General features: G+C 34.5%; 1 protein-coding gene across 1 annotated transcript; it reads left to right on the top strand.

Moving 5' to 3' along the window:
• The first annotated feature begins 2434 nt into the window (after positions 1–2434).
• On the top strand, positions 2435–11120 carry LOC125659824 (uncharacterized). The gene is made up of 3 exons (XM_048891607.2): positions 2435–3093; positions 8465–8664; positions 8907–11120. Exons 1-3 carry the CDS (start codon positions 2841–2843, stop codon positions 10719–10721), a joined length of 2268 nt encoding a protein of 755 aa, XP_048747564.2. The 5' UTR covers positions 2435–2840; the 3' UTR covers positions 10722–11120.
• The last annotated feature ends 1052 nt before the right edge of the window (positions 11121–12172 follow it).

Raw genomic sequence — 12172 nt, 5'->3', positions numbered from 1 at the left:
ACTTTACTAAACGCATTCGTGTTTCTTTTCTTATATCTATACTCTTACTCGTGTGAAAAAGTGATTCTCTCTCTCTAGAGAGAGGGAGAAAGAAAGAGAGAGATGTATATCAGAGCTCTTCGTGCAATCCATTGGAAATATCTCTTTCTCTCTTACACACGTGAACACGCACACTAAGGGGTAGATCTGTACATGAGCACAGACTTATTGTCAAGAACGTAAGCATGGCCTTAAATTAGTCCAAGACTACTGGCAGTATTTGAGGATAGGCGTAAGCCTCGTAATGAAACGCGAATTACACCGGACTCTCGGTAAGTTTGGGCGTACGTCAGGTAGACTATTGTAGACTTAGTCTTGCTACTATACCTCTTAATGGAACGAGTCACTGGGCCATTGAGGACTCTTTAAACATGCTAACGTCTGCTCATTCGAGGAAACTATTGTATGTACCCCGATAAGCAAGACTAAACCGGATGCTATTGGGAAAAAGTCCGATTACGCATGCACAAGTGTATGTTTTCACCAATCGCACAGATCAAAGAATCGTAAGTAAAATAGCATGTGAAATGCAATTCAATTTTTTATGTCTTGAGCCAACTGGCTCATCAGAGTTACAATTGAACACAATGATAATTGAAGGCAATTCAGAGAGAGAAAGAGAGAAACAGGTAAAAAATTAAACATCAATGTGAGCACTCAAAATTTTTCCCAATTTCAACAAATCGCTGACATTACTAGTAGTTAATAATCGAATTAATTTAAAAACATTTGGTCTAGACTAGAATAAAACTTTAAAAAAAAAATCCTCAAATCATTATACAGTGGACATTTCAATATGAAATGAAATTCGTCCTCAATATCATGGAGATCACAACATGTAGACAATCTATTAGATTTAATAACGTTGTAGTGTCTACCTAATTCAATATTCAAAAGATGATTAGACAACCTAAATCTAGTCAAGAACCTGTATTTTTTATCTTTGGGTTTTGTTAAATATGTTTGCAAACAGAAATTATCGATAAGGTGTTGATATAAGTAGTTTTTTGAAGATCTAACAATATTTTCAAACATATTTGTTTCTATACATCTAGAAGTCTTTGCTTTATAACAGAAAAATATTTAAAGTCTACATGATTTTCTGACCATATATAGTTTAAACTAAGTGATGACAAATCATTTTTGATATGTAAAATCCATTTGTCATTTCGTACCACTAAATTTTCGTAACAAAACTTGAGAATACAATTTTTTGTTGTTCTTAATTTGAAGCAATATTTGAAATTCTAAGTTTCATTGTAGCAACCAATGGCAAACGCCCAAGTTCAAAATAACCCATGTTGTTAGAGGTCTTCTTCCCGACACCAAGGGTATATTTACATGAATTTAAATGTACTTTTTCTACATTGGCACATCTGTAAAATTCCGATCCATAAAGTAAAACACTACAAACTTATGTTGTCAAAAACAGAAAACAGAGTTTCTACATTAAAGTCATGTTTCTTAAATCTACTAGAAATGGCAAACAGTGCTTTTCTATCTTGTTCCGCTGCAAGTTTTTGCATAATCAAGAACTTACCATTATCATTCAGCAAAAGACCTAAATATTTAATGCAAATACGACAGTCACGAAGTTAACACTCGGCTCGTTCCGGAAAGGAAGGGTGTAAAACGACAGACTGTCATTTGAAACTATTTTCATTTATATCTCTACAATCTTAGCTTTTGTATGCAACAATCTTAGCTTTTGTATGCATATTTAATAGAGTTTTTCATTTCATTTCATTCATAGAATACCGTAGTATTGATATCTTTATTAAAGTCTAACATGAAAATGAAGCACATATACCTTTAAATATTGTACTTGTTTTATATAATGATTGGTCATTAAATGTAACTAATATATAAAAAGCAAGTGGTGTGGTTTTTTATGCTGGTCAGTAAATATTGTGACAAAAACCGAAGCATTTTTTTTAAAGAAATGAAAATGTTTTTGCAGCTCACCATACACAAGAAAAACACAGTATGAAAAAATTAAATCCTTAAAAGCATAAAATCGATTTCGTTTAAAAACGTGTATTGTTGTATTATAAAGAAAACATTCAAATCATAAATTCACACGATCACTTACAATCAGGAGTTAATCTGTCAATTTGGCGGAACTATTAAAATTTGAGATACTACAACGTGTAAAATTATTTACTTGCGGACGAATTTGTTTACAAACGAAGCGACAGTATTTTCTAAACCAGGTTAATTGTCTCTGTCATTTGCATGTGTGCTTCGAGTTATCTAAGTGTCCGTAACTGATGGTTTATATGCCTTGTTCTTTTCTTTTCGATAAGAATGTCAAGATCCCATTGTTATAAGCACACTTTTCATTACAGCATGGACGAGCGACCTTTCTTCGGAGGAGTGCAGATTTCGTGGTGTATTGGAGAGAGCATAGATCTCGGTATTTATTAGTTTTAAAAGGTAATTGCCACCATGACCTACATGACAAAAAAATAAATAAAAGGCTTTCCAGTTGTTGTCACGTGATTTGGTGGGGTCATTATAACGGAGGAACATGTAAATGATCTTTTAAAGAACAACACACGGATGATACTGCTATACCTGTGAGCACGGACGAAATTCACACGCGTCGTGATTTTATTTGTATTGATCGATGTGACTTCTAGTTACCTGCCGAGTTAGGATGAAATGATTCCCAATGCCTCATCATCTATTTATTTCTTATCGACTGGTGCATAAAGTCGACACCTCATATGGATGCTGCGAGGGAAAGTTGAAGAAGTTACAGTGAATGAATTTAGAGAAAGGGGTTATCTAGAACTGCCATGAAACAGCGTAAAATTCAGACATTGGGTCGATCCACGAACCAGAAAGAAAACTCGGATAGAATCAATCGAAAGCCTGGAAGAAAGGATGAAAGTTCCATTAAGAACGGGCAAAACCAACACGCTGATATATTCCCAAGATATTCTGAATGGATTGTGTTTTTGGTAACCATTCTTCTGAGATTTCATTATGTTTCTCAAAAACAAAACTGGTGGATTCTACATCCTGACGAAATATTTCAATCGATGGAGGGTAAGGAACGATCCGTCAAGATTTATAATTCTTTATTTATGAGTTCTGATGTAAATTTTTAAAGCATTCTATGACTGAAAAAAAAAAATAGAAATTCAATGAAATAAATCGTGATGATAAACTTATTACATGTAAAACAATAATATAATACTGTCCCAGAAATTCAGGCATAAATAATTAAATAGGTTGTTTGACAACCATATAGCAATTGATATTTCTCTGTTTCTAGCTTGACATCAAATTCATTGATTATCATATAATTTCAAGGTCACACACACACACACCACAGAGAGAGGAGAGAGAGAGCATATTTTGTTTGATGCCAGTTTTGTGAAATATTTCTATTAATTTATCCTTTTAAAATATGAGGAATACCTAGTATGTAACACAAGTTCAATATAGAGAAATAACTTTTCTCCTTGCTAAATTTTCGGTGTCTATTCATGCCTCGGGGAGTTTATTTCTATACATACAATCATAAAATGAAGGACTTTAACAGGGCGCTGGCTTCCTCTCAAAATAAAATTAAAAATGCTAGAGCAACTTAAAATGCCGAAAACTCAATAAACTAAGGAAAAGATATCAGCTTGTCCCATTGTTTGATTTGAAAGGCTGTCTGTAATTGTAATCTGAAAATTGTGAAGGAGAATACATTAAAACCATTATAATGTTAATCTAAGTTTTAAGTTCTTCCGCATGTTATTTTCGATACATTTATATTTTTCATAATGGGTTTTGAAACCGTCTTCTATTTTAAATGTATAGAATTGTAAGCACGATAAAAGCATGCGTCTGGCCATTGAAACATTTTCGAAGTTGAATTCGATGTCCGAATGGTCATTCAGCAAGGTGAAAGAAAACTAAAGAGGACAAGTCACCCTGTAGCAATAGTTTAAAAGCATGCTAAGAATACAGAAGAGTTCAACTTGTAAATATCATGAGTAAGGAGCTGACAAATTCAGAGCTGGAGTACGGTTAATGCGATTCACTCATAGTGGCAGATCCAAACAATTTTCAAAGGAGGGGGTGGGTTTGTACCATTTCCTTTCAAGATAGGGGAGGGGAGAGGGGTTGAAGGTCTAAATATGGAAATGAATGACCTTTATTGAAAAATTATTCAACCAAAAACTTGAAAAAGAGGGGTTGTAATTCCTTTCCCTCTCTACATCCGCCACTGAATCCATTACATCCGCCACTGAATCCATTAATAAAGAGTTAGACCTTATAGTGGTTCGTCTTTCTACCATCTATTTCTCACCAGCTGCCCCGCCCACTTTTCTCCTTTAGCCACCGTTAGTTTATACTTTTCATAGCAATGCCTGGAATGTGAAAATTGAATTCCTCAGCGATACCTTATTTCTAATAGTGTCCTTACTACACGTGGTACAGACACATTTTATGGACTTTTTCTATCTCCCTACGGTGTTCTTCATTAGACCATTAACCTCGTCGGTCGCTGATTGACTTTTAATGACCGGAGGGAATTACTCAATAGTCGTGAATCTCCATTAAAATGGGGCCTTCGTATTAACAGCAAAGTTGCGATAGGACAACAGAAAGAGTACATTTTTGTCAGGTGCATCTACTGATGATTCAACCAAGATATTGTGTAACGTTACACCACAGAACCCATAAAGGGAAATTGTTACGGCTAAACACATTTCACTCGTGAACGAGTTTAACAATGAGAGCTATTAAACAAACAAAACACCAATCTCCTCGTGCAATATGAAATAGTTTATTACTTACCTCTGTTTCGTCGATGATTTTTATGAATTCTTAGAGTTTTACCTGTATAGCACGAACTATTTAGACAATGAATTTTATCCTCATAACTGTGTAGAGAAGATATACATGTACATGTGCAGAATTGTACAAAATATAAAAATGAATAGAAAATATTACACTGATGAAGATATCAGGGTGTTATTAACCCAGAGAGCTAACTCTCCCACTTACAGTATTTAACAATTTGCTATTTTTTGAAGAGTTGATTCTTGTTTGTTACATTGAGAATGTTTTAAATTTCAGAACATTTACAATGTAGATTTGATGGATGATATTTTGGAAAATACATAATTATTGAATTCTTTACAGATGCGTCGGTACATTTGAACAAATAATAAAATTCCTCCCCAATATCATTACAAATACATAATTTACAAATTCGATTACAGTGTCAAATCATTTACCCGTCTCAATGGGTAGTTTAGAATTACCAGTTCTAAATCTACAATATTTCTTGGATAGTGGGCAAATTCAATTGATATTTTTCAAATGTTAATGATTTTCTTTAACTATCTGTAATGTAAACCTTTCGGGAAAGTTTGTAATTCACTACACCATAACTACTTAAACGTAAAAGAGTGGCATACACATTAGAAAAGATTGAATTTAATGCGCTAGAGTCAATTAATACGTCAGAAGGCCCAAATCTGTTCAGAATAAAATTTTCAATGCATATTCATTCACAAGTACATTGTAATGTGGAGACGGAAAAAAGAAGATTTAATTACTACCACATCGCAAGTACATGTAATATTAGAGACAATAAAGTTTTCAAAGACTCTGGATACTGTCAAAGGTCATGAATATACATACTCCTCATTTTTTTCAAAACGTTTTTCCTACAAACGAAAAAACGATTGTACAGGGAAAATATAATTTTGTAAATAAGAAAAATGAAAATATTAACCGTTAAAATTTGCTTATCTACATCATCATAATAATTTGACTTGGATAACATGTTACATGTATGTTAGGCAAATTCTGCGCCTAGACACGAGAAAACGAAAGCATATCTGTATGCCTGAATGGATTTCAAAATACTTTCACAAACATGCAAGTACCTTAACCTAGGTTAATTGGATTAACTTGCCTTTGGCGACATATATACCTTTTCTTGTATTCTGTATTTTTAACATCGAGAGTGAAATGCATTTGTGAGGTATGAATATATAGGACTTGTCGTTATTCAGTATGCAAATTAAATTAACTAAATATATATGACTGACTCTCACCTTTTCTGATCAGACATTTAATTGAACACTAAGGATAGGATATGAGACAGTGAATTAGATTGACTTGTGACCAACGCTGGTATTACTTAAAACTAGACCCTGAGATTATGTATAGTCAGGTATTGAAACAACTTATGACTAGCCACATGGATGGCTTTTGATTGGACACTAGATGACTTTTGATTGGCCATTCTATCACGGTTATTGCAAAGATCAAAGGAATGTCGCAGTCATTATTCTATGATATACCTTCATACGTATCAACTGATTATGAGAAAACTGATGCACATCTTGCTTGGACGTCGAGTTTTGCTAATGCAACAATAAAGTCGATGACTGATTATTTTAATTCTATAATCATAAAAATCAATCAATATATGTCGTAAAACAATTTCATAAACGACTGAAGAACATTTGTCATTCAATATAAACTAATCGTCTGCATTCCGAGAGATACACATGTAAAGACAAGGTTTTCTTGAACTGTATTCAAAGCAATTGATATAATTCGTTAACATCAAACTAAATACTTGAAATTTTTTTTTCAAAATAGATTTAGAATACCCCTACTATTTCACCTTTTTCGTCAGCAAAAACAATGAAGGTCGCTACGGAAACTGCCACTACGTCACAGTAACATAATTCGTAGGTACATGTATACAGGAAAACAATCGGCTGTAAATTTCTGAGTCGTAGTAGGACAGAAATACAGTTATTGTCTTCGTGTATGTTGCAGTATAACCTCCTTGGTCTCCAAATGTTGTTTGAAATAAAATTTTAAAAAAGCCTTCGCTTTTATATTTCAAAATAACTTATTGCAACCTCTGAGGTCATCCTGCAACATACACAAAAACGCGATCATTATTTCTTAGATATATGGCTTGTGATTGGGCATTAGATGACTTGTGATTGGACCCTAGATGACTTTTGATTGGACACTAGATGACTTGTGATTGGACACTAGATGACTTGTGATTGGACACTAGATGACTTTTGATTGGACACTAATGAGATTTGTGATCAGACACTGAGATGACCAGATTTTAACTCAGGTACAGCTGAGATAAACAGAAACCAAATAGAAGAGTAAAATGAGATTACTATTCGCTAAACAATGTGATTATCATTGACACAAATTAACTATAAAATGGGATAATCGGTTACCAAATGCTGTTGGAAAAACAACAGGTTACTTTCACTTTGAAATCAAGAAAATCAATAGATATTTTGTCCTCCATTTCACACGTGTTCTACCAGTGTATAAGACCTTTGTTCTGTTATGGCATTTCTAGAAGTATAAAAGATAACGCGTGATTATTTAACGAATGTTGCGCGAACACCGATTTAAATGTGAGACATAAAAAGATACCAATCGTATTTTAATGTACATATGCCGGTACCCCTGTACTCATGCAAGAATAAATTCTGTCCTGCTGCGCAGAGTCCTGGTACCGATGTTCTAAGATTACATCCTCATTATTCCTTTAGTAACCAAACTCTGACACCGTTTAAGATTTCAATCATGTTTTGTTAATTTTCTGAAAACCATCTTTCAAATCATGAATGCTTTGTCAAGTTTTTCAATTTTCTAAAGTGTATGTTGGATGTGTAGCTAGTTGGTGGTCGATCCACAGGTCGAGAAATGATGAATATTTGATAAATGAGGAAAAATATTTTAAAATACGAGAGCTAATGCAAATTCTGAGATTTGCATTTTATTTACGTGTTTACGACTACCAGGTAAAAGAAAGCCTTACAGGAGAGGTGACAAATTCAGGTAAACAGTCCATGGAAGGGATTTACTGTTGCGTAGAACGATTTAGATAGTGATCATATCAATCAACAGATCTGACAGGAGTATAATGGTAATGAAAAAAAAATCAATTACTAACTGCTGCATTTGAATGATCGCACACGAATTAAAAAGGGGAAAAGATATATATGTATGTATATACATCTTAATTTAAATGGGCGCGATTATTCAAACTGCCAATATCATTTTTACAGAAAGGCAAAGTAAAATGTTAAGGTGGTAATCGACTTCAAACGAACGAACACTTTTTCAGGTTAAGAATTTCCAACATTGGACGACATGATATTTTACGCTCGGGAGGTTTGATATGGTTTCATTGGACTCCATTTAACACAATCTCTTCATCTTTTTAAATATATGAAACATATAAAAATGATAGTACTTGTAGAAAACAAATTGAAAGTAGGTTGAAAGCAGAAATGAAGACAAACTCTCCATACTTATCGTGATATTACAATTTGACAAAAACGTTAATCAATAGAAGGATAAAGGGCACAAATGAATGTTATTCACCACAATATGAATCTTTAATTCACAGTTGCCTTCTCGGAATTGCACGGTTATGGTTTTCGACCTTATGAATTCCTTCCTCCAGCTTCCGGACCGAATGTGACGTCAGCGAGAGCACAAGAGAGGATGCTGGGAATGTATGCTCTGAGGTCTTTCATATATCCTAGAATTTTGGCAGGCGTCGGTTATGTTAGCCAGCTACTGGGTTTTCACGGAAGTCTTTACATGGTAAGAACAATGAATCAAATAACTGGTTTTCCATTGCATGGCCCGAATAATCCGTGTCGAATATATTAGTCTGCGTAGAATAGATTGTGAATTTCTTTGTATTCTTGCTTCATTCATCACACTTGTTAGGGACATCGCAGTATAGTGCATCTCTATTTTTGAAATTGTGGAATTTCTATTAAACTGAATTCCCGATGACCTCGCATGATTATAATCATACACCTTCGATTCTAATTTTGCAGGTTTGGAGAATGTTCCATGCTGGTATAACGTCATGTCTCCCGCTCTCCATCTACATCTTCTGTAGGAATGCCACTGGAAATCGCGATATCTCTATGATCTCATGCATTCTCGTGGCTTCGTCAACACATCTCTGGGTGTTCGGAACACATACATTTCTGAATTCTTTCCTCTCACCATTTGTATTTATCATACTTGGATATCTGACATCCTTTCTTACTGCATTATCAAAGGAGAAAAATACCGAAAATTGCGAAGAGACTTACAAGAAAGACATGGAACATAACAACAACATACAAATACAGCAAAATGGCAATGGAGCAGTACATAATTCTCCATTCAGCGTGCACCAACTAAAATCCAATTCTGTGAAAAAAGTCAGCAGAACGGATTTCAGCCCATGTAATGTATTTCTGATGGGGTATTTTACCGGCTTATTCATTTACATGCGTCCAGATCTGTGTGTTCTTCTTATAACTGTCTTATCACCGCACATACCTTCAGTTTTGGTGCGTTTCAAACATATCATTTCACATTTTGAGTTGTATGTTTGTATTGTAAGCAGTGTTATGGGAATTCTGACGGGTGCTCTAGACGATTTTTTGTCCTATGGTAGATTTGTTGTGACACCTCTGCAATGGTTGTCGTTTAACGTCCTAAATGGGTATGCAAAACGGATGTTTGGGACAATGCCTAATTCATTCTATATTCACATGTTCTTCGGAAATATAACATTAATCTTTTTATCGCTTTGTATCATTTGCGTTTTTGTCTATACCATCAACAAGTCATCAGTAGTGCTGGTTTTCTTAAAAAAATCGCTGTTCTCCTTTACAAGCCTTTTCATCATATATTCATACCAAGGACATAAAGAGGCGAGATTTCTACACGATGCAATAGTCGTATTCTACATCTGCTCTGGTGTTTCGTTGTATGTTTGTGTTCAAGAAATTTCATACCGTTTAAGATCGTTTTGCGATTCCCGTTATATGGAGCATGTAACCCATTGGTTTTTATTGCTATGGTTTATATCTAGTCAATACCAAATGATGCCAAATTCTCGTGACAATTCAATAAAACTTTGGGCTTATGAGGAAAAAACAGATAGTCATGATGTCAATGTGTGCTTGGATTTCATAAGTCAACAAACTGAGGTTACAGGTGTATTTATTGACAGAGATATGCATATGACGGGTGGATACTCGATTCTGAAAAAAAATATTCCATGGTTTTCTCTGATCAATACCGAATTTAGAGAGTTTTCAAAGAAAAGTCGATTGGAATTGCAATCGTTCTATGGTACACGAAAGGTTTCAACAACATCGCAAATTTCCAACTATATTCATATTCAAAACACACCCTTTCTTTTGAAATGCCTTATACGACAAAAAGAATACAATTACCTGGTTATGAAGATCACTCGTCAATTTATAAATCAGGGTTATGTGGAAGTTTTTAGATATGGAACTATGCGCGTGTTAAAGCGTACGAATGATTTACAAGAAGAGAAAATGTTGGCAACGTTAGAGAGAACCATTTCAGACAGCAAAAATTCCACAGTATTAAAATACGAAGGTCAGTGGTTGGCGATGTATGGGAACTATGATCTTGCCAAGGAAAAATTCAGTAGGGCAGCTGAAATACAATCGGATTTACAAGTACATCAATTTCTGATTGAACTTCACAGAAAGATAAGTGAACCAGAAAACACAAAAGCCGTATTTAAAAACTGCTTGCAGAAGTTTAGTAGTGACGACTGCCTGAAACCGGCGGAGAAAATCGCACTGTTTGAGCACGAGAGAATAACTTTGAGATGAAATGTTGTCTGCTGCAAGGCCTGTGTATAATTACACAGGTACATGAAAGAATATACCTTTGATTTAGTATGGGTGTTTGTTTCTAAACAGAACTTGAATGTATATGGAAAATATGCTGTTTCAAAGTATTCAAAACACTAGCGCTTTCTGAATTTTAATATCCATCCTCAATTTAAGCGGAAGTGCATTAAATATACATTGGAACTGCATATTTTCACACACAGACACACACACACACAGTTGATATTGGATATTATTTTGTTATTTGATTGTTTTTATCTCATTGTCAACCAAAGATTGTATTTGAGATTGTAACTTTTTATGGATTGCGTTGCAACAACAAAAAACAATAAAGGGGTGTGAAAAAAGGATAAAACAGATAAAACAAAAACAACTTTGTACAGAATGTGGTTAGATCTTTTTTAAAGTTATTCGTTTTAACGGGAATCGAAGGAATATGTGTAGATTTGAAACTGACGATAACAACATGCCTTCAACTTGTAACGCCCTCCCCCAATAGCGTTCTAGAAGATCGTGTACATAAATGCAGCGTTTTGAGCTTAGCTCCTCAATTCACTCCAAATGAAATGTAAAGGCATTATTCTTAGTCACAAAATCAGGTCGCTCACTTTTACACAGACAAAACAGTTCAAAAGGATTTAGGGCGTTTTCAGTTTTTTAAAGCAAAGTGCAAAATCAATACCCGAAAAAGCAATTAAATTTGGTAAATACTATTAAAATCTTTGAAAGACCCCAGCAGAGAGGAAAGCGATGGGAGCAGTCCTAGTGTGATCGAGGTCACTAATTTTCAGTAAAATCAAAGGTCAAGAGAATGTAAACAGATTTTAAAATGATACGTTTTGTGTTACATTTCTGCCACACTCCACTTGGACACGAATTATTTCATAATGAAAATTTTCCTTTAGACATAATTCCATCGTTTCATCAGTATAACTGTATCCAATTCCACTAGTTCATCGGTATTGTATCTGAGTCAAACGGTTCATCAGTATTGTATCTGAGTCTGTGGAGAAGATGAAGTCAAATGGCCGGACTATGACATTTCAAGTCTGAAAGTAAATGTACATGTGTATTTTCTTTTTAAGCCTACCAATTTTACGTACTAGCACTCATGATATTTTTGAAACTGTTATTATTCCGCACGGTCAATAATGTTGGTGACATTTAACCTGGTAATTTCACTTCCTGTAAAACTCAGCAGACAGAAACATCGTTTTTTTTATAAAGTCAATCTACTGTCGACAACGGATTATTACATCTACTGAATACCTATAAATAGAACATGAAAAAACTACTGGATCATACTGCGATAGGTAGCTGTCCGCCGTAGTCAGTTGTTGTGGGTGAATATACGAACATTCAACCAACACATTCTCTGTAAGTACATCGCTATTTGCATCAAATTTTGAATGGAACTTGGGGAGGGGGGG

The sequence above is a fragment of the Ostrea edulis genome, chromosome 1 (assembly GCF_947568905.1).
Source record: "Ostrea edulis chromosome 1, xbOstEdul1.1, whole genome shotgun sequence".
Lineage (NCBI taxonomy): Eukaryota > Metazoa > Mollusca > Bivalvia > Ostreida > Ostreidae > Ostrea > Ostrea edulis.
The sequence above is the reverse complement of the archived record's forward strand: the minus strand, read 5'-3'. Positions and strand labels throughout refer to the sequence as shown.